The 22,964-nt window shown below is 36.8% G+C and overlaps 1 protein-coding gene across 3 annotated transcripts in view; it reads left to right on the top strand.

Annotated features, from left to right (window-relative positions):
* The window catches only part of MAP3K13 (mitogen-activated protein kinase kinase kinase 13), a 172,383-nt gene that overhangs the window by 130,613 nt on the left and 18,806 nt on the right, over positions 1–22,964 (top strand). For all 3 annotated transcript variants that reach the window (XM_081236061.1, XM_081236059.1, XM_081236060.1), the window contains 5 exons: positions 4,659–4,842; positions 9,092–9,283; positions 12,927–13,085; positions 15,180–15,338; positions 15,916–16,024. In XM_081236061.1, coding sequence (XP_081092187.1) covers positions 4,659–4,842; positions 9,092–9,283; positions 12,927–13,085; positions 15,180–15,338; positions 15,916–16,024 — 803 coding nt within the window. The remainder of the gene's footprint in view (positions 1–4,658; positions 4,843–9,091; positions 9,284–12,926; positions 13,086–15,179; positions 15,339–15,915; positions 16,025–22,964) is intronic.

The raw sequence follows: 22,964 nt of genomic DNA on the forward strand, positions 1-22,964 counted from the left end.
GACACATCTTATGTCTGTTAAAAGAAGTCTTTAAAACTCTTTATTGTTCTGTAACCTTGTATTTAATTTGTGTTCCGATTGATTATGTGACCTTCAGAAAGGCTTATTTCAGGAACAAATAAGACACATTCTTGGTCAGTTTAAGCTTACAAGGGTAGGCAGCTGCCCAGCTCTTCAGCAAATGACAGGATATCATACCGTGAGCAGGTGTTGCCGTGGGCTGTAGAAGAGATTCACTAGCCTGAAACTAAGTGTAGTTTTTTTCTCGTCAGCTCTGGGATCATGGAGCTAATCTTTAATCCTGGATTACAGTCAACCAAAGGATAGTACATATAACAGATGTGTCCCCGCATTTGGTATTATGAGGAAATTTCACTTGATTAAAATTTTTTAATGATATCTTCATCTCCCATTTAGTATGTTGGTAGTGAAGCGTAAGTAAGGTAATATGTGAAATCTTTTATTGCCAAATAGTTCCCAGTCTCAAAGCAAGTATTGTCATAGATTTGTCTGAATAAACAAAGGAGAACTTATGTGTTAAAGTGAGTGGGCATGTGGCTTTTTCTCAGTCCTAGGGATCATGGTGGATATTGGAATTAAGATAGTAGTCATAGTGATGAATCAGAGAGAAGATAAAAGCTGGGGAAGAGTACCAATGGGACAGCTGTAAAAGCAGCAGAAAGTCTGGGACTAACCCTGGAGGGAGCACAGCCAGTTTCCATCATTATAAGGTTTGTTATCTTGTTCCTCAGTGATCTAGGCCCCCAATTTGTATATCCTTGTTGCTAACGTTCTTTTTGCTGCCATTTTCTTGTTCCTTGACTCCCTACTAGATATCGATCAGGACATTGGAAATGGACAGAGAGGACTAAATCACATGAATCAATTTTACTTCTGGTAGTCAGTTCTAGTAAAAAAAAATTGATGGAAAGGTGGTTGAAGTATTACTTCACACTCTGTGTTCTTGAATTACCAATTCCGGCCCCTTTATTTTTCCATGGACAATTAAGATTTGGTTGAACATAGATGAATTAACACAGGTGTGAGCTACTGTTGGTCAAGGAAATTTTTGTTATTTATTATAATATCAACCTTTGGTATTTGAGTGCCAAATATATTTATAATTTGTATTTTATTTATTTTTAATTGAAGTATAGTTGATTTACAATATTATATTAATTTCAGGTGTACAACGTAGTGATTCAACATTTTTATAGATTATACTCCATTTAAAGTTATTATAGGGACTTCCCTGGCGGTCCAGTGGTTAAGACTTCGTCTTCCAATGCAGGGGATGCGGGTTCAATCCCTGGTCGGAGAACTAAGATCCCACATGCCTCGCGGCCAAAAAAGCAAAGTATAAAACAGAAGCAATATTGTAACAAATTCCATAAAGACTTCAAAAATGGTCCACATCAAAAAAAATCTTTAAAAAAAGCAGAATAAAAAAATGTTATTATATAATATTGGCTACATTCCTTGTGCCGTACAATATATCCTTGTAGCTTATTTATTTTATACATAGTAGTTTGTGCCTCTTAATCCCCTACCCCTATCTTGTCCCTCCATCCTATCATTTGTATTTTAATACTTCATTTATTTCTCATTTTATAAAAATACTAAATAATAGGAATTATTTATAAAATATATAGTAAATTACAATATAAACATTATAAAATGATGTAAAAAGAAAGGATTATTTAACATATTGTTTTTTGAATCACTAAATAGCACTACGAAAAAAATTAATTTGTGTCAGTTCTCATACCATACAACAAAATAAACTTCAGATGTAAAGGTTAAACTTTTAAAAAATCAACTGTAGATCACTCTTAGAAGATAGATTAGGCAGTAGAAGAAATTGCAAAGGAAATGACAAGCAACTATAAAAATATCTTGTTCAAAACATAGTAAAATTAAAAGAAAAATGTTTTTGTAAAAAGCCTCTTCGTATGTACCAAAGAAATAGAAAGCTCCTTTGAGCTTATGAGAACTGCAAGACCCTAATAAATAAATGGACAAGGGATAAATTTGATAATTCATACAAAGAAGATGTATTAAACAAATGTGGAGAAAATATCCTATATCACTGGCAATTAAAGTAGTGCAAACTTATAAAACACTATTTTATACCTAATTAAATTAGCACCAAAAAATAATCGGCAACATTCATTGCTGGCAAAGTTGTAGTAAAAGAGACTTGCTCATACTTTGCTACTGTCAGCAAAAACTAGAAAAATCCTTTTGGATAGCAACTTGGAATGTATACCAAGAACCAGGAAACTATACTCTTTAATCTCAGGATTGAGCATGAGGAAGTAATATAAAGAAAGAAAAAAGTATCAAATTTAACTTAGCAAACAGAAAAGTGGAAACACAAGTACATAAAAAGGTAAGAGGGTACAGTAAGTAACTATTAAGCTTATAATAAAAACTTTAAATACATGGGGAATACATAATATGAAAAAAGTAGAAAAAATTATACATCACATACAACTCTGACATAGCTGTATACATATAAACAAAGACTAAAAGAGAAGATGCAAACTGAATATGTGCTGGGATTTCAGATAAAATATGTGCTTTTCTGCTTTTTCTAGTATTTTCTAATGTTTTCTAGTACTTAACAGTAAATAAAGATTGCGTAAATAGGAAAAAAAGACAGCTAAAGACTGTCTAATTTTAGTAATTATGTATTAAAAATTGGGCTTTTATAGAGTTATTTGGAGAAATATTGCCCAGTTATGTTCTTGCTCAGAATCCAGTGCTAGTACTTTATTTAGCCCCCAGAATGGTCAAAATGACACTGTGTTTAGTTCTTCACTGGACCCCTAATGAGTAAAACTAAGTGTGCCATCAATACCTGTGTCCTATGTGTGCCACATGAATAAGCCTATAGGGATGAAAGTCATTAGACGCTGTAAAGATACTAAAAGCAGTCGTCTGTAACTTACTGTTTCCACCCAAATTTGTTTCTTTGGTGATTTCATATTTGTGAGCTATTTGTATTGTAGAGAGATTTGTTTTTGTATAGCATCTATTCAATTTCAGTAGAGCAGAAACCTTTAATACTGCTCATACCCGAAGAATGGGACAAGTGCCCATGCTATTAATCACCCTCACTATAATTTTTTCTGCTCTATGTATTTATATTTTGAAGGTCATGTTTTAACCTTTGTAATGAGAAACCACATTTTATTAAGCATCTACGGAATTTCTTTTCTGTTAAAGAAAATTAGAAAAGAGGGAAATGTAGTTCCCTTCTACTCTTTCTGCTCTTGCTTCATTGACTTAGTAGTGAGTTGATTTGCTTTCAAGACCAGAATATCTTCAAAGCTGATTCAACACTACTTTGTTCAGTGTTCTGCAAACAGTGGCCTTTAAGTGATTGGTGATCTGACAAGAATCTCTCATAACCTTTAGCATTGTCATCATCTTCTCCTCACTCCATGGGGCTCTTAGTTCTTTGATGTTCATTTCTGACCAGTGCAGTGATAATGCACTGGCAAAAAGTATAATCAATGGATTATAGTCGTCTTTTTAAGTTGCATGAGATTAAAGCACATATTGATTGAATTTTTGATCTATTTTAAATAGCATTTTATTCATTTAAATATAATATAGGCTGAAACTAATACAATATTGTAAATCAACTATACTTCAATTAAAAATAAAAATAAAAGTAATATAGGCTTATGATTTAAAATTTTTAATACAGAAAAGGATAAATGACATAACATGAATCATCAATAATGCCACCATTTAGAAATGACCCCTATCACATTTTTGGTGCAAAAAGAAATTAAACTTTAAGAAAAACAGAAACTTGAAAATACTGCATCTATATGAGTAAATATATCATGACTAATGACCCTCTCTCCCAAATACTTCATGAGAGATAATGTGGTATAATAGAGAAAACACTGTCCCTGGACTCAAGCCAGTTCTGGAGTCCTGGGCCCTGTTTTGCCACTTACCAATTATGTGACCTTGATTAAGTTCCTTAAGGCATGGTTACCCTATGGCTTAGTTTTCTCATTTTTAAATAACCGTAATAAGGCCAGACTTATAGGATTGTTGTAAGGATTAAACACGTGACAGATCTAAAGCACTATGCTAGTGTCTGGCGTATAGTGAGTGCTAAATAAAAGGTAAATACTAATTTAATTATTATACATCATTAGATCTTTAGGAGAGTATCACTGAAAATTCATTCAGCAAGTATTAATTGAGAACCTGCACTAGAAATTCAAAGAGGAATAAAGCAACACATAATGGGTGATGGGGTAGGGATGGTGATGTAGAGACAGATAGGTGAACTGACTGAACATGCAAGCTTCAAGTGAGGAGGTGGGGCTGTGGGAGTGTCAGGATGTGTTTTGTTCAGATGATTATATTGGAGGAGATCTCTGATCTGCTGAATTTCACTGGTTAAAAATTGATACAAACTAATACGTGTGAATATCTTATCTATGGTATCAAGACCCATAGAAAGGTTATATCTTTTGGAGAGTTTCCGGGTGAGAGACAAAGGATAGAGGTCATTTTGGGTGATGGTGAAGTTGGTCCCTTCAGAGTGGCCTTGTAGAATGGCCCCTGAGCATTCTACAAGGGGCCACTGAGATCTCTTTAAGCTTGTTTCTCACTTGTGTGCCTAGATACTTGGGAAGTGCCATTTGAGGAGATCTCAGAGCTGCAGTGGCTGGGTAGTGGAGCCCAGGGAGCTGTCTTCTTGGGCAAGTTCCGAGCGGAGGAGGTGGCCATCAAGAAAGTAAGAGAGCAGAATGAGACGGATATCAAGCATTTGAGGAAGTTGAAGCACCCTAACATCATCGCTTTCAAGTAGGTCAAGGCTTTTTTTTTTTTTAAAGAAATAGAGAGATTTTCTTTCCCCCAGTATATACATTTAAGTTCCTGCTTTGAAAGACATGTTAAGAACACTCTACAGACTTAGCACTGTGCTAGGTGCTTTGGGAGGGTACCAAAGAACTATTATATTAGAATCATGTCTTTAAGGATTTTATAGTCTTTAATAGTTGTTTTTGCCAGAGCACATATTTCTTGGAAGGGACAGAGAGGGAGAAGGTGGATTCCTGCCAAGCAGTCAGATCTGCTGAATCAATGTCATTATCAGTAGGATAACAGAGGCTACTTCAAGATAACCTGAACATCCTAAAATTCAGTTAAGAAAACAAAGCTAACATCTGAAGTGATCAGAGAACAATTAGTTCCTTGTAAATAGAGATGTATTTTCTTACTAGTTTCTATTAGTGTCCGTTCTTAAATATTAACTTGTAATAACAGATACCTTCAGAGTATTTCTCCCTGCCTCAGGTTTTGCCAGATCCATTTTCAAGGAATGCCAAACACTCAGCTTTCTAAATCTAATAATAGTAGAATTAATGATGATAGTAAGTTAAATGCTATATTTATTTCACAAAGTGGTTGTTTTCAAGAGTATGTGAATGTATCTTTCTAGTTTAGTACCTTATTTTCATAATATTAACAGGGATCCCTAGCAAAATGGAAAGATTCAGAGGTAAATTTGTAGAAGGCACCAAACTTGGCAGTGCTGAGCTCTGAATATGTATAATCTCTTCTCCCTGTACTTTTCCCTTGAGTTCCTTCTCTTACCAGCCTTGAAATTTTGCCCTAGGCTTGAACAAATGAATAATGAGTGGCTTAAGAGGAAGAAAGGTGAAGAACAGGAAAGAAAGCCTTTAGGAAGGAGGAAAGATTAGAAATTAGAGATTCTTGGTATATTTTTATATAATATATATTGAATTTATATATATTTCAATTCTGGAAAATAGTATGACCAATAAGCCTATAGCTAAAAGTAGAATAACTTATAAATTCCCTTTTCCTAACCTAGGAGGGACTTCCTCCAGCCCCCAAGAGGAATCCTTTCCTCAATAAAACTCTCATTATAAAGCTAAACATGTCATGCAATAATTTCTAATTGGAAATATATCCCCAAAGTAAGGAATAGAAATCATGGGTACAAGTTTTGTAGAGTGGGTTTAAATGTGTATTGAGGTTGAATTTTGACTCCCAAACAAGACCGCTTACGGAAAGGGAAAGAAGTGTGAAAAGAAGAGAAGCATTCAACTGGGATACTAAATGAAGTCCTTGGATTCATTTCCTTGTGGAAGGAACATCCCTGCAGAGGACATGGGAGAGAACTTCAGTTGCTGTAGTGATTCTATTATTGGTTGCCCTAGGAGGGCCAGGAGGATGTGAAACTAAAACAAAATGCTATCGAGACCAATTATAATCCTTCCCAAGATGATAAATTTCTCAAGACAATAGGAGGATTATTTTTAAGCAGACAAGTCTGTCAGAGGCTCACTTCTTTCATTCATTTTACTTCACTGAGAGGATCATCATTACAGTATGGTTACCCTCGTAAATGGAAGGAAGAGCCTTTTATTTAACTAAACTTTAAGCTTAAATCACTGGTATGCTAGGTTTGAGACGCTGAATGTTCTATAGATGAGCATGGCTTTTTGGCCTCCCGAAGTGAACTAGGCTATGAATCTCAGGTAAGAGGGCTTTCTAGCAGGATGTCGTGGGTTACTGAAGGTAGAAATGTGTCCTCAGAGAATGAGTGCAAGAAGCTTGATTTTTCCTTCCTTTCTTTTGTTTCTTCCTTTTTCCTCTGAGTCTTTTCCCTGCTTTACCCTCTGACCCTCTTACCTGCATATACAGTTTTCAGCATTATGGATAAGTATTGCTCTGTTGGTGTCCAACTCTGTAGGCTGAAGATGCTTGAATTGTCTTTACCTCTACATGGAAAACAATAGTGAGACTGTGTCCCTGGCCCATTACACCATGCTCTTGAGGCATTGTGCAGTGTTATGTTTGCAGCCATCTGTGCCATGTGTTGCTTGGCCAATGAATCATTCAGAAGCGTCTGGAAGATATGAAGGCATGATTAGATTTTAGTACATCTCTCAGGATACTGATTGCTGTGCTTTCAGCTTCTTTTGAAGTTAGTAAGAACCATGTACAGAAGGGAAGTGCAAGAAAGGAATACTATATTCTCTTTTTCTTCCAATTTTTAAGCAATCTTTTAAGAAAACCCAACCTGCCTGTTCCTAATGAAATTGAGTGCCAAAGGGAAGAAAAGGTAGCAATTAGAAATGATTATAGAGCTGTTATTTATAGCTACTAAGAAGCCTTGTCATAGTACAGGACTGATGGAATGATTGCTTCTCATTTGTCAGTCAAGAAAGATGAAAAGTGTATAACATATCGCTGTTAGGCCCTTTATGTGTCAATGTTTGTTTGACAAGTTAAAACATACTTGAGTAAGATGCTGAGTAGTTTCAAACAAATATTTGTTTTGATATTCTTAAGCACATTACATTATTTCTGCCCTTATTCATTATTTCTCTGTAGTAAAAATTAAATTGTCTGTTGCTGTATACTTGTGCTCCACTGAGGTTTCCTGAAAGTCAAGTAACAGAAACTTAAGAAAATTTTTTCTTTAAAAATCAAGATGAGAATTCTGGGGAGCTTAGAAAATGATAGGAGAGTAATAGAAATAGCTTTGTGGTATTTGACAGGCACATCAAGGCAGGGAAAATAAAAACTAATTATACTTATTCATAATCTGCCATTGTTATAAGACTTTCACATGATCACAAGTCACAACCTCTAAATTCTTTCAGCACTTACAGCAGCCTAAGAGATAGGACATAAATTGGTAGCTAGCTGAGGACTTTAGCTGGGAGTCTTGTAGGTAGAATAACGATATTCTTTTGGAGGAAGGCATACGTATCATTAAGAAATAAGACACAGAGAATTGCTCATGGTAATTTTTCTTCTCTTTTCTGATTCTCAAACAAAACTGTGAAGTAGAGCTAATATGATTTTCCCACTTTTATAGGATAACAGTATTAATATAGGAATCCCCAATATGCTTGTCTATACAAACTTTTAAAAGCTGGAAGGGAGGCAGTGTAGCGTAGTTAAGTGGAAAGAGCATGGGCTTTGAAGTAGACAGACTGGATTCGAATCCCAGCTCTGTCATGTATTAGTTGTATGATCCTAGGACAAGTCAGTTTTCCTCGCTGAGCTTTACCTGTAGAAATGGAAAAGATAATATCTATCGTACAATGGTTTGGGGCAGATTAAATAAGACAATTAACTAACATGTAAACATGCCTGACAAATAGAGGATGTTCTTTCGTGTTAGTATCCTTCCTCCTACCCCTTGCCTCTGTACTTGTTTGTTCAAAGGCCTTATCAGCAAAGAACTTTCAGGTGAAGTTAAAAAATATTTGTCAAGGACTTGCTGTGAACTTCTAAGCTATGTGGTAGAAAGAAAAGAACTTGAAGACCTTTTCCTTTAAGGAACCGATAATCTGTACAGGGAGAGAAAAATTGCATATAAAAAACAAATATGTAGCATAGGAAATTAGAGAAGAGATAGATTTTTTTTTAGACTGGAATAATCAGGAAAGGCTTCATAGAAGATGTAGGAATTGATGAAAATAGAGGCTGCATAGGTGTATAATACATTGTGTAACATTATTTTTGTTCTAAACAGAAATGTTTTTCAGCTACTCTATAACATAGAAAATTGATTCTTTTGGTCCTCAGTCTAGTTATCTTAAGTTTGAGTAATTTGAAATTCAACAAATAGTTAAAATAGCAATATTTTATTTGAATTCTCTCTGTACACTATATATAAAACTTTCCATTTAATTTTTAAAGGAAGATATTTAAATTATTCTTAACAATCTAAAATATCCAACCTACACAAGTCTCAGAGAAAGGTGCTCTTTGTCCTAGAATGGAATGGTCCCACAGGAAAAGCACTGATATAACATAGCATATAGATATCTAAAGTGAACAAAACAAACTAAAATTGTCTATGTGCATAACAAAGAAACATGTAGACTAGAGGGATTTAAATGGTAATTTAAGGATCAGGAAAGATTATATGCATTTTTAAAATAATTTGGACAGAGAACTGGTCTTAATTATTAAATTTATTAAATATTCTTAAAATATAAATATGTATACATATATGTTTATATGTATGTGTGTACTCATGTACATGTCTGTGTTTTCTTGAAAGGGGTGTTTGTACTCAGGCCCCATGTTACTGTATCATCATGGAATACTGTGCCCATGGACAACTTTATGAGGTTTTGCGAGCTGGCAGGAAGATCACACCTCGATTGCTAGTAGATTGGTCCACAGGAATTGCAAGTGGAATGAATTATTTACACCTCCATAAAATTATTCATCGTGATCTCAAATCACCTAAGTGAGTTCTGGAGCTAATTTTTCAGCCATTTTGTTTTATTGTTTTGAAATATGGAATTTTATCAACCATAGTTGAAGCTTCTGGACATCATATTTTCAGTTCAGTTTAAATTAGCACAGTGGATAACTCTACTTGCATGTTTGGGGGATTATTGTTAACCTACTTACCTATATGGCAGATATGTCCAGGCACCGACAGTAGTTTTCCCTTTTTGTTGCCTTTTAATTGTACAACTATGAAACAAAATATATTAACTAAAGTATTCACTTTCCATCATCTCAGATAATTAATGCCAGACTTTCCCACTGGAAGGCTTGACTTATTGTTTTCCTAGTGTGTTCCCCCCAAAAAACCAATTTTAAAAAAACTGAGTTTCAGAAATGTATACAACAGGATAAAAGTGGATAAGAAACAGAGGCAAAGAGAAAATAAAAACGTTAACTAAAGCTTGTTCACAAAATGTATGCCATAAGATTCTGTACAGTTGTTAGAGGTGGCTTATGAATTTGGCTTTGAGCTTCCTAGAGTCTAAGCAGAGAAGGAAACGAGTAGTAATGAGGCTCACAGTGCCCATTAAATAATATAAATTGGTTATTTAAGAGAAGCAGAGCTGTTTCTAGTAACCTGTTTTCAAAGTGATTCTTCAGCTACCAATAACCACTTCAAGAGGAATGTTTATTCAGTTCCCCAAAATGCATGAAGGAAGAAAAGGAATTGATTAAATAGTATATTTCAGTGTAGCTCCTATTTTTAAACATTATTTTCATTATTTCCCACCACATTTTTGTTTAGAGAAGCAGAGAAGAATTCATCTTTTTCCAAAAACATATTTGCATAGTGCTTTCATGGTTTACAACATTTAAAAATATCCATGATCACATCTGCTTTGATCTTAGCAAAAATGTATGGAATAGATATAACAAATATCATTTTATAAAGAAAATCTAGAACTCAGAGCCCAAAGTCATGGAGCTAGGACTTGAACCCAGAACTTAGACCACAGACCACTGCATTCTCCCTCATGATGTGAAGATGAGGGGTTCACAATTAATCCTGCCTCTTCTCCATGGAAGATACAAATCTGTCCTTGATTATCAACTTCAAAGCAGCTCTTATTTATCACCATAGTTCTCAACAATGTTTATTATTAGTAGTTAGCTCACTGAACAACCTTCTCCTTGCTTTACTTGCAAATAAACTTTATTATAGTGTTCATTCCTTCTGGTCACATTTTTCACACAATCTGTTGCTTTTGTCATCCACTGCACACACGTGAAGTACACAAAATACTTGCCGAAGACCTCTTTGAATGGCCTCCTTCTTAACCACCTTGTTCTCCTTAAGAATTAATTTTAGGAAATTCCCTGGCAGTCCAGTGGCTGCCCAGGTTCAATCCCTGGTCAGGGAGCTAAGATCCTGCAAGCCAGGCAGAGTGGCCAAAAAAAAAAAAAAAAAAAAAAAATTAATTTTAGAGGAAGAATTCAGGAAATTTTAGGATATGTAAATCACATGCTACTCTCTTTAACTCTTGTCATTTAAAAATTAGAGCAGGCACTTCCTTGGTGGTCCAGTGGTAAAGAATCTGCCTTACAATGCAAGGGATGCGGGTTCGATCCCTGGTCAGGGAACTAAGATCCCACAGGGCAACTAAGCCCATGTGCCACAACTACTGAGCTCATGCACCTCAACTAGAGAGCCTGCATGCCGCAAACTAGAGACCACATGCCCTGGAGCCTGCGCGGCACAGCTAGAGAGAGAAAACCCAGACTCCACAACTAGAGAGAAGCCCACACGCCGCAACGAAAGATCCCACATGCCTCAGTGAAGATCCAAGTGCTGCAACTAAGACCTGATGCAGTCTAAAATAAATAAATAAAATAAATAATAAAATAAATCTTTTAAAAAAATAAAATAAAAAATAAAAATTAGAGCAATAAGTTTGTTATCCAGTAAGTCTTTCCCTCTGCTATCAGTACCATCCCGAACCTCCAGCAGCCCTGGCCTCTTTGGGTTCCAAGCTGACACTGAGAAGACAAAGGTCAATCTGCTGTAAAGAGAGATTTCATTACCTATGTTAAATCTTTAGGCTGTGTGACCCCAACTTTGTCTCAGAAGACTTCACAAAAGTCCCAATGTTGTATCTTTTCTAGTCTATTCCCTCTTGTCATACTAACAGGTCCCATAATGAGCAGAACAAAAGAGACAGAAGAGGAAGCTTCTAGTGTTTTTCTTACTAGGAGCTTATCAACTTTTTTTATTTTCAGCGTATATGATACCATCAATTCTCCAGTTATCTCAGATATCCCATGATATTTTAATCCTTACGCATTTTCACCAAGACTAACATGATTAAATAAAAATTCCTAAATTATGTAAATTTTATATGTCACATACAAAACCAGGGTTAAGATATGGATGATGGTATTCTAAAGCAATCATAAGCAATGAACTGTTTGGTAGAGAGCCATCTGACATTGGCAGGGAGGGGGACAAATGTCAAGTTCCTGGTTCACATAGAGGAGGAAGGAGATAGATTGAGAAGTTTTCTGTTTTCTAGCCGCCTCGATTCTGATACTATTTGAGTATTAAGACTTCTTGTTAAAATTAAGTCTCTATATCATTAAGCCTCTGAAACCCTAACTCATTAACATTCTAAAGTTCTAAACAGGTTATTTCAAGTGAACTCAGTCTAGTGTGTGTGGATGCTAATTCTCTGGATTTGACTGGTACTAGATTTCATTCACTTTAAGGCTAGCAAAAGAAGTTTGCCCCAAGTCACAACCCAGATCACTACTGTAACAAGTATAACATGACTTGTGTGGAATCTACCTAGGCTTAAATTTATTCCTGCTTTTCCTTATCAACATTAATGGAATCCCAGCATACTTATTAGCCTTTTATAATAGTGAATCCCTTGTGTCATGGTCCCATGCATGACTTTAGTTGGCCATCATTTAAACAGTGTTTTAAAAGAAGTGTTTTTCCTGTTGAGTTGTCTGAGACCAGCAAGGATGAAAACCAATGTTTATTGAGATGGGTGCTTTACATATATTACCTCATTTAGTTCAAATGAAAATTCTATGAGACCATTATTACAGACCCATAATCCCTCATCCAAAGCTCTTGGAGTCAGATGATTTCAGAAATGTAATATAGGGCATTATCTTACACCCCCAGAGAAGTCTGGGGCCACATCCTATGATCAGCCACATTCATAAATCTGCAGCAAAACCTTTGACAGTCGCACAAAGTGGGATAAATTGAGTTTGCTTTACATATATGAAAAAATATTTATAAAGAATTTTTGGAGATTTTTGAATTGTGGATAAGATACTGTGACTTGAATTGTCTCCATCTTACAGATGAGAAAACTGGCTTAGAAGAATTAAGTAATTGGCAAAGGTCACACAGTTAGCAGTGGTGGAGGCAGGATAAAACCAGATGTAGAAAGCCCACTATGCTATGCTACCTCACAAGTATGAATGATGCTGTTTGTGGTGTGTAGCTAATGCCCCAGTAGTACTGGAACTCGAGAGCTGAATTCTGCAAGGTAGGGGGCAGCAAATAAAATCTTCAGTTGCCGGTTAGTCGTGATTTTCATTAATACTAACGATCTGGATGTTTTCTTTATTTCTTTTTAAAGTGTTTTAGTGACTCACACAGATGCAGTAAAAATTTCAGATTTTGGTACATCTAAGGAACTTAGTGATAAAAGTACCAAGATGTCCTTCGCTGGCACAGTAGCATGGATGGCGCCAGAGGTGATACGGAATGAACCTGTCTCTGAAAAAGTCGATATATGGTGAGTGGTGCCATCTGTGCCAACCAGAAACCCTGTTCCCACTTTCACCCTGTTAGCGCTTTCCTCTTTCAACACGTCTACTTTCCCAAAATATTCTTTAGTATTACTCACTTCTGGTTGATTTCAGTCTCATATAATCTGAGGTAGTACCCAGCATGATCCTCACACCTGGTAAGAAGGATTGGGGGAGAAGGAATTAGGATGAATATCCATTCAGTATGTCATCAGTTTGGGGGACTCCCAGAGAATATGCTGAACTTTCTGGAAAACTAAAAGTTCACTTCATATAGCCATTTAGTATAAAAGTCTTTCTGAAATATACTACATAATTTTCACCTTCTTGAATAAAATATGTTAAACAAAGTTTACCTATTCTTGGTGACTCAGACCATCATTGAGTATATCAGTGATGTACTTTGCTGTGATACAGTTATATGATTTAGACCTATTTGAGGTGTATGGGGCTGTTTGCCCTTTTATTAAACAGCCCTGATGGGCTATGCTTTTTTGGAGGGGGAGTTAATCTTCATTAACTTTTCCTCTGAGGTTACAAATCTCTGCTATTAACGGTATATCTCCCTTGGGACTTCCCTGGAGGTCCAGTGGTTAAGACTCCACACTTCCACTATGGGGGTCACAGGTTCAATCCCTGGTCAGGGAACTAAGATCCTCCATGCTGTGTGGCCTGGCAGAAAAAAAACAAAAACAAACAAACAAAAAAAACTGGTATATTTCCCTATAGTTGCTTTTCTTCCATTCTTAAAATTGGCTACTAGTAACTTTTAGACTTAAAACCAACAAAATAGCATATGTTAAAATTGCATGTAATTTTAGAGTAAATAAGATAAAATAGAAATGTGGGATCATTTGTAATTTGGGTAATTATTACCAAAGTGTCCTCATTAGGGATTACACCAATTTATGTTCCCAAAAGAAATGTGTAAGAGTGTTTTTTCAGTCTCAGCAATAAAATGTGTTAAACTTTGGGATTTTTTTGCCAACCATATAGGTAAAAAAACAGTGTCTTAGGTGCAGTTTTAATTTGCATTCCTCTTCTAATATTATAAATAAGGTTGTACATTTTTTCATATATTTATGAACCATTTGTAATTTCTTATTTGTGAACTACTCTAATCCTTTACTAAGCTTTCTGATCTTTTATTCTTATCAATTTACAGGAGTATTTTATATATTAAGGAGATTATCCTTTTGTGTATATAAATTATAGGTACTTTTCACTTTTGTTGTTTTTCTTATGGTGGAGGGATTTTTCCACATCAAGATTTTCTTTTTTTTTTTTTTTTTTTTTTTTTGCTGTATGCGGGCCTCTCACTGCTGCGGCCTCTCCCGTTGCGGAGCACAGGCCCCGGACGCGCAGGCCCAACGGCCATGGCTCACGGGCCCAACCGCTCCGCGGCATGTGGGATCCTCCCAGACCGGGGCACGAACCCGTGTCCCCTGCATCGGCAGGCGGACCCCCAACCACTGCGCCACCAGGGAAGCCCAAGATTTTCTTTTAAGCAGTTTGATTTATCAATCTCTCCTGTTATGGCGTCTGGATTTCTTAATTAGAAAAGACTTCAACATTCTAAGATTCTTTTTTTAAAATTTCCATGTGTTCTTTGATGATTTTTATGATTTCGTTTCTCACATTTAAATCTTTGATACATTTAGAATTTACCTTGATGTAAGATGAAGTGTAAATTTAATTTTTTCCCCAATTCTCCCAACAGCATTTATTGAATAATCAATATTTTCCCCACTGGTGTGAGATGTCACTTCTCTCATATACTCAATTCCTATATGTTTTGGGTCTATTTCTGGATTTCTATTCCATTCCAGTATTCTGGCTGACTATTCATCACCAGTGTTAATTATTGAAGCCTTATAGTATGTCTTAATATCTGATAGTGTTGGTTACCCCCTCATTAATTTTCTTTTTCAGAGTTTTCCTGGCTGTTTCTATTTTTCCTATAGCAATATTAGAATTTTAAAACTGGGTGTATATTCAATTGAAAATTAATAAATGAATAACTAAAATACAAGTCAGTCTTTCTGAAATGTCTTTTATACTTGTTCCCGGTACTACTGTAGGTCTTTTGGAGTGGTGCTTTGGGAGCTGCTGACAGGAGAGATCCCGTACAAAGATGTAGACTCTTCAGCCATTATTTGGGGTGTTGGAAGCAATAGCCTACACCTTCCAGTTCCTTCCACTTGCCCTGATGGATTCAAAATCCTTATGAAGCAGACATGGTAAGAAATATGTTTCTCCCAATATTCTCTTTTACCTTCTTCCTCAAAACCATATTTAAAACTGCAAGGAAGTCTCTAACATGTATTTGGAGTGAATAACCTTACTTTGTGTAAAGTCTAGGAGACTTGGAATTTGAGAACTTTGGATTCAGATACTTGCTCTGCCCTTTTTTATCTGTGTAATTTTGGGTATGTCATCCAAGTATCAGTTTTCTCATCTGTAAAATGGGGGTAACACCTACTCATAGAGTTGTTGTGTTATGATTAATTAAAAATTATAAATAAAGAATTTGGTGTGATATCTTAAAATAATAGGCCTTAGTAAATGATAGCTATCATTACTTTACCAGTCCTAAGGGATAATTATTATAAAACAGATCCTAGAGATTTCCAGTTCATCATTAGAGGTATCCCATAATTACATTTTCCTTTTGCTCTTCAGTACATCAAAACTGCCTGAGACATAGCCACACATGGAGTCAAAAATATTTTTTATAAAGTAGAGTAAAATCTTTATCCTCCTGGACACAACTTCTCAAATGCACAAGCTTTTTTTTTTTTTTTTTTTAACTTTTAGGCAGAGTAAACCTCGCAATCGACCTTCTTTTCGGCAGACACTCATGCATTTAGACATCGCATCTGCGGATGTACTTGCCACCCCACAAGAAACTTACTTCAAGTCTCAGGTAAGTCTGGAAACTGTTCCAGGTGCTGCTAAACAGACAGGAAACTCTCAGTGAGAAGGAGTAAGGGTATTCTGATTCTGATAGCAATTATATAACTCTATTCATCGTGAAACAATAATGATGATACCTCACACATATGACATTTTTGGAGTTTTTTAAGCCCTTAACATATATTATTCTCTTATTTGAAGACAGCATGTATTAAAATATCATCTTCCTAGTGGGTTCTGGTGAAGTTGTTGGAGAGAAAAGAGGAAAAGAGGATATGAAAACTGTATGTACATACATTTGAATTAGAATTACTGCTGACCTTCATAAAAATATTGCTTTCCTTAAAGTTAGAAAAGCTAAAGTACAGAGGAGGAAAGTTAAATCCCAGAGAGAGCCCGTTGATTCAATTAGGCTTTTCACTAACTTTAAGTGTGTCACTTAGTAGCACCAAATAAAATATAATTTAATGTATCTGTTAGCCTTTACTGCATTACTGTCCCAAAACTTATGGCTTAAAACAATAAGCTGTTGTTTAGCTCATGATTCTGTGGGTTTGTAATCTATGCTGGGCGGTTCTTCATTTGGCTTTGACTTGGGCTCACTCACGTGTCTGCAGTCAGTTGCCAGGTTGACTGGGAGGCTGGCTGGTTCCAGATGGTCTCATTCACAAGTCCGGCGATTAGCTGGCTATTAGCTAGAACACCTCTGTTCTCCTCCACGTGGCTTCTTATCCTTCAGCAGGCTAACTTGGACTTGTTCACATGGTCTTCTCAGGGTACCAAATGCAGCAAGAGAGCAAGCCCCAGTGCACACGTGACTCTCCAGCCTGTGTGTGCATTGTGGCTGCTAATGTCTCATTGGCCAATGCAAGTCATGGGCTAACCCAGATTGAGAAATAGATTTCACCTCTTGGCAAGAGAATCTGCCATCACATGTTGTAAGGCATGGGTGCATTACTGATAAATTTGTGACCATTAAATAAAAATGCTGTAAATGGCATAAGGATCAGTGTGGTCTAACCACTGTCAATATGGATAGGGAGTTGTGAGGAATCAGTATACATGAGGTCCTTACTTACCCCTACCACACCCAGGCAATAGCAAAAGGAGTAAAATGGGATGAAACTGTGGCTTTTGAAATAATTGTGATGATCTTAAATTATAGCTTTATGCTTATAGAATTTTAAATATAGTATTACCTAATTTCTTCTCATACAGAAGAAATTTCTTCTCGCTTTCCAAAATGAATTTTTGCAAGATGAGTCCCATCTCTGCATTGACTTCCAGTATGATTTCAAAGATTCACTCTCAGAGAATTTCTTCTCAGAGAAGAAATATTATTAACAATTAGTGTCTCAGTCTACTCCTAATAGCCCCCAACTCCAATCGGTGATGAGTTTACCTACCAGGAAAGTATGCATTGAAAGCAAACTGGACTGGGAGGGGCATCATCCCTGGGAGTTAAACAAGTCCTCCAATATGCTTTATTACCTGGCCCAACCAGAGGCTTGGAGTACTTGCTTCTCTGGTGTCTGATAAACAGAGAGATATTCCGCCCATCAGATATTGAGGAATATCTTAATTAAGGAACAAGGTTTTTTCAGTTTCTAAGGAATAATAAATCAGAGACCTTTCCTCTATTGCCTGAAGTTCTAACACGCTATGACCCACAAACTTAGCTCTCCCCACACTGTGTCTTTGAATAGTCTGGCTTGCCCCTATAGTTTTTTAGTGTTTCTGGGGGATTCTTATGTAAGTAAAGTGTTTGATTTTAGAGAAAATAAGAGGATAACTTCATGACATTTCCTATGTTCTTTGATATGCATTCAGGTAAATTCCCTTAGAACTATTAAAACTATTGCCTATCTATACAAATACACGTAGGTATTGGTTGCTGGATTAGAAATCTTTCATATATTTTCTTTTGTTAAGAAGAAGACTTAAGTCCTCTTGTGAAATGAAAGAGAATAATAGTGAGTACTCTCTAGGAAATTTTTCAGACTTTAAGATATGGTTACAATCACAGCGTTGCTTCCTTTACAAGAAAACTATACGTACCACAATTTTGAAAAGCAATTTTTGGTGAGAATACTAAGCCACAAGCCATTGAGAGTATAACTGTACATACTTGGAAGACATCAAATTCTAAACAGATTCTACTTGTGTGCTCCCAGAATATCACTTCTGAAGCCAGTGCCACACTTTCTGAGTACCCACCATATATATAAAACACTGTGTAGTACAATTAAGTCCCCACAGTTGGTATCCTTACTTGTGTAAATTCACTTTTATTAATTTACGCAGCATTAAGATTAAACTCAGAGAAGGTTCTCTGAGAGCAAGAGTATGAAAAGGAGAGGAAGGGGAGGAGAAGGAATGGAAGGGAAAAACAGTGCATTGGACATCTTTTAATATTCATAAATTCTACCACATTTTTCTCCCAGCATAAAATTTTACCTCTCCTTAAATAGTTCAAAATACCCTTGCTAGTTCCTAGAATCTTTCGGGCATTTACAAGCTGATTTGTTTCTGAGTCTGAAATTCAGACTATCTCTGGCTAATGATAATAAAGTATTGGGTTGTCCAAAAAGTTCATTTGGGTTTTTCCCGAATGAAAACCCATCTTACGGAAAAACCCGAACGAAATTTTTGGCCAACCCAATATTTATGGACTAACGAGGGAGGTACTGGGAAAAGTAACAGATTTTGAGCCTAAACCCCTGTCCTGTGACCTTGGATAAGTCACTAAATTTCCCTAAACCTCAGCTTACTCATCTAAACAATGAGGATAACCATATCTTCCCTTCCTTGTGGAGTTTTGGTGAGGATCAAATAAGATAATAAACATGAAAGTGCATTATAAACTGTAAAGAACTGTTCTATTGTTAAGATATTATTATTCACCTCCCACAAAGCTATAAATATTAAGCCTCCTTGGAGGTGTTACATTCTGGATACTTTTTCTTTCTTTTTTTAAGACCCATTTATCCTTGTTTTTATTATTAGAAATGGGAAAATGGTTATTTACTGGTTGCTAATTATAAAGAAGATGGGTTGCTATTTGAGGAATGGTATTTAATATATGTGAGAAGCACTGGTCTTTGAGTCTGGGGACCTGGATTCTGGTCACCATTACACCATTAATGTGGATAAGTAATTGGATGCCACTGGGCCTCTATTTTCCCACATATAAAATAGATGTAGCAGTGTCTGCCATATATCTCAGACATGTTATAAAAATCTAATAACTAAAGTCCTTGGTATTTGCTGCTACTATAAAAAGGAAAAAGTTACATAGGAAGCTAGAAATAAAATTACCTAGGACATCTCAAACTCTAATTGGGAATTTAAGATTGAAGGTTTTTTTAAGTCACGTTATTCTGTATAATCTACAAACATAAAATACATCCTTTTTTACTTGTAGAGTTTGATGTGTTTTGGCAAATATATACACCACAAACAAGACACAGAACATTTTCATCATTCCAATTTTCTCCACGTCCTTTTTTTTTTTTTTTTTTTTTTTTTTTTGCGGTGCGCGGGCCTCTCACTGTTGTGGCCTCTCCCATTGCGGAGCACAGGCTCCGGACGAGCAGGCTCAGCGGCCACGGCTCACGGGCCCAGCCGCTCCGTGGCATGTGGGATCTTCCCGGACCGGGGCACGAACCCGCGTCCCCTGCACCGGCAGGCGGACTCTCAACCACTGCGCCACCAGGGAAGCCCCTCCACGTCCTTTTGTATCCAGTCCCTTCCTCCCAGCCCCAGTCCTTGCTAAAAAGATATCTGTCTTCTATTCCTATGGTTTTGTATTTTCCAGAATGTCATATAAATGGAATAATATGTAGGCTTTTGTGCCTGTCTTCGTTCACTTAGCATAATGCATTTGAGATTTGTCTATGTGGTGGTACATATCAATAGTTCATTCCTTTTATTGCTGAGTATATGCCACTGTAGAGATTCTGGGTACTTTTTCTGATGAACTCCTGAGATGGATAAGATGGCAGCTAGGGAGCTCCATCCACAATTAAATTCCTATTTAAATTAAATTCCTATTTAATTCCACAATTAAATAGGAATTAATTGTGTTTTGACTTTATCCTCCCCCAGTGGGCAAGAACTAGTTTTTTAGCACATAGTTTTGCTTTTTGATAGCACTTTTATACCTGCAGCCTCGCCTCCTGCCTGCTGACAAAACCCTTTCCTCATCAGTCATCCATCAATGGTTATTAGCTGCTGGTCGCCACCTTCCCCCAGAACTGTCAGTCAAGAGTGCTGACAAGAGCCCAGCTGACTCCTTCCTGAGAGAAAATGCTTCATCTGTTTCTCATCAACAGCACATGTATAAGGAAGCAACATATATAGAACAGATGAACAAAGCAACCAATTTCAGTACAATATTAGATTCTGCCAAAGCTATTGCTTCATTCCTAGACAATAACCCATTTCTCCAAGTAGGCAATTATTGCTCCTGGTATTCAATTACATTTGGTATGAGTCTTTAGAAAACATTTTAGCCTGGTCCCAGATCCCAGCTGCTAGGTACGTCACGTGCCCTGCTTCTGAGCTCTTCCACAACCCTCTGTCTTTGCACCATTCTAGTTTCCTTTTGAGTGCCACCACCCAGAAATTCAGGGGCTGGGAGTTGCAGAGACAGATAGCTCATTATAGGGACAGACTCTTCTACATTAAGAGTAATTTCATCGGGGGCTTCCCTGGTGGCTCAGTGGTTGAGAATCTGCCTGCCAATGCAGGGAACACGGGTTCGAGCCCTGGTCTGGGAAGATCCCACATGCCGTGGAGCAACTAGGCCCATGAGCCACAACTACTGAGCCTGAGTGTCTGGAGCCTGTGCTCCGCAACAAGAGAGGCCACGATAGTGAGAGGCCCACACACCGTGATGAAGAGTGGCCCCCACTCGCCGCAGCTAGAGAAAGCCCTCGCACAGAAACGAAGACCCAACACAGCCAAAAATAAAAATAAATAAAATAAATTTTTAAAAAAATAGTAATTTCATCATGAGCAAGTAGGCGCTTAGGCACAAGCTGGTCACGTACGTGGGGAGACAGTAAAGAGGACTCGTGCCAATCAAGATTTGGACTTGACAACCTCTAAGACCTTTCTGACTCAGAATCTATGTTTTCCCACTACTTAGCCTGTCAACATCCTGCTTCTCTATTCCTCAAGCTAGGCTGGAGCTGGCTCAACTTCTTTTTTTACTTTGTAAAAATTGTGGTAAAATATATATAAAATTTGCCATTTTAACCATTTTTAAATATACAGTTCAGTGGCATAAATTACATTCACAATGTTATAAAACTGTCACCATTATCTATTTTCAAAAATTTCTCACTACCTCACTAAGCAATAACTTCCCATTCTGTCTTCCCCACAGACCCTGGTAATCTCTGTTCTACTTTCTATCTCTATGAATTTGCCTATTCTAGATAGTTCATGGAAGTAGAATCATACAATAGTTGTTTTTTTGTGTCAGGTTGGTTTCATTTAGCATGTTTTCAAGGTTTATCTATGTTGTAGCATATGTCACAACTTCATTCCTTTTTATGACTGAATAATATTCTACTTATGGATATACCCTATTTTATTTATCCATTGATATATTAATTCAGCTTCATTTTGACACTTATATTATGAGAGAGAAGAGAAGCAAGGTTTGGGTACAAGAGCTTCAGTCTACTGATTGAATAACTGAAAGACTGGAGAAGACAAAAACCTTCTAGATGTTACAGCCTTTCCCAGGCCTTATCTGGGATATAAAGAGGATTCCATTCATGACAAGAACCCAACTGTCACTGTATTTTTCCCTTACCTGCTTACACAGGACTTAAGTACCTTGTGAAGCACTCCGTACTCCCTCCCTCCACCCTACATGCAGTTTGGGGGAATCCCCAGTAACGAGTCAGGGGGATCTCAAACAGCCTCATATTAATGTCTGCCCTACTTTCCAGTGACTCTGGCTGGAACAGCACTCTTCCACCAAGCATCTGCTGGGTATTACTTTATTGGTTAGTACTGTTTTCTGCTGAAAGGCTGCAGTCCCCAGCTGGCATCCAGTGGATGCTGCCTTATCCTTAAGGCACTGCCATCACCCACCAGTAGCTGCTATTTTTTGCAGTTACTGAAGCTCTGGACTTCTCCATATTCCAAAGTTGCACATTGTTCTGTTTATGCAATGAATTGTTCCTTTCCCTGTTGAGTTACATTTTGTTAAAGGTCACAGAATAGTGCTGATTATGGCCCAAATTTTTACAGGTATTAGTGGAACAAATGGGAAATGCCTCTCCACTCCTATGTTGATGGCTTTGTTATAGGTCAAGATCACACAGGATTCCTTCTTCCCTTATGTTTTCTTTCAGAGACTCCTTAATCTCTGTGCAAATTGGCTTCACCTCCCATGCCCACCTCCATTTCTTAGTTATGCCCAGAAATGTCTAAATTGCACATTAAGTGCAAATTGGAACTCCTATTACATAAAGATTCTCCTATTACATTCTCCTATTACATAAAGATTCTAAGTATAGTGATGGAACTCCAAAATTACCATCTACCTGAAATACAGGTAGATGTGTTACAGGGAAATCTTCTTTTGGGAAATCTACTTTCTTAATAAGTTTCAATCTTGAGAAGGTTTTCTTTAAGTTTCACATTCCCATAAGCTAGATGTCAGGAGGTTTATTTCCTCTAGAATTTAAAAAAATCCGATCTGTGATATCTGATTGCTCACTACCAGAGGAAGGTATTCCTTTTCCTGGTCCCTTCTTTAAGTGTTGGAGTAGAATCTACTGACATGTTTTTCACAAAAGAGGATCCTTTAAGGCCCACATTTGGCCCTCTCCCTTATCCTTCTTAGGTCCAACAACTCTTGATTTTCATCTTTGGCCTCTTAAAGCTCAAATGCTCTTCCTACTTCATGACTTTGATCTGATGGCTGA

This window comes from Mesoplodon bidens (assembly GCF_964165515.1).
Source record: "Mesoplodon bidens genome assembly, chromosome: 5".
Classification (NCBI taxonomy): domain Eukaryota; kingdom Metazoa; phylum Chordata; class Mammalia; order Artiodactyla; family Ziphiidae; genus Mesoplodon; species Mesoplodon bidens.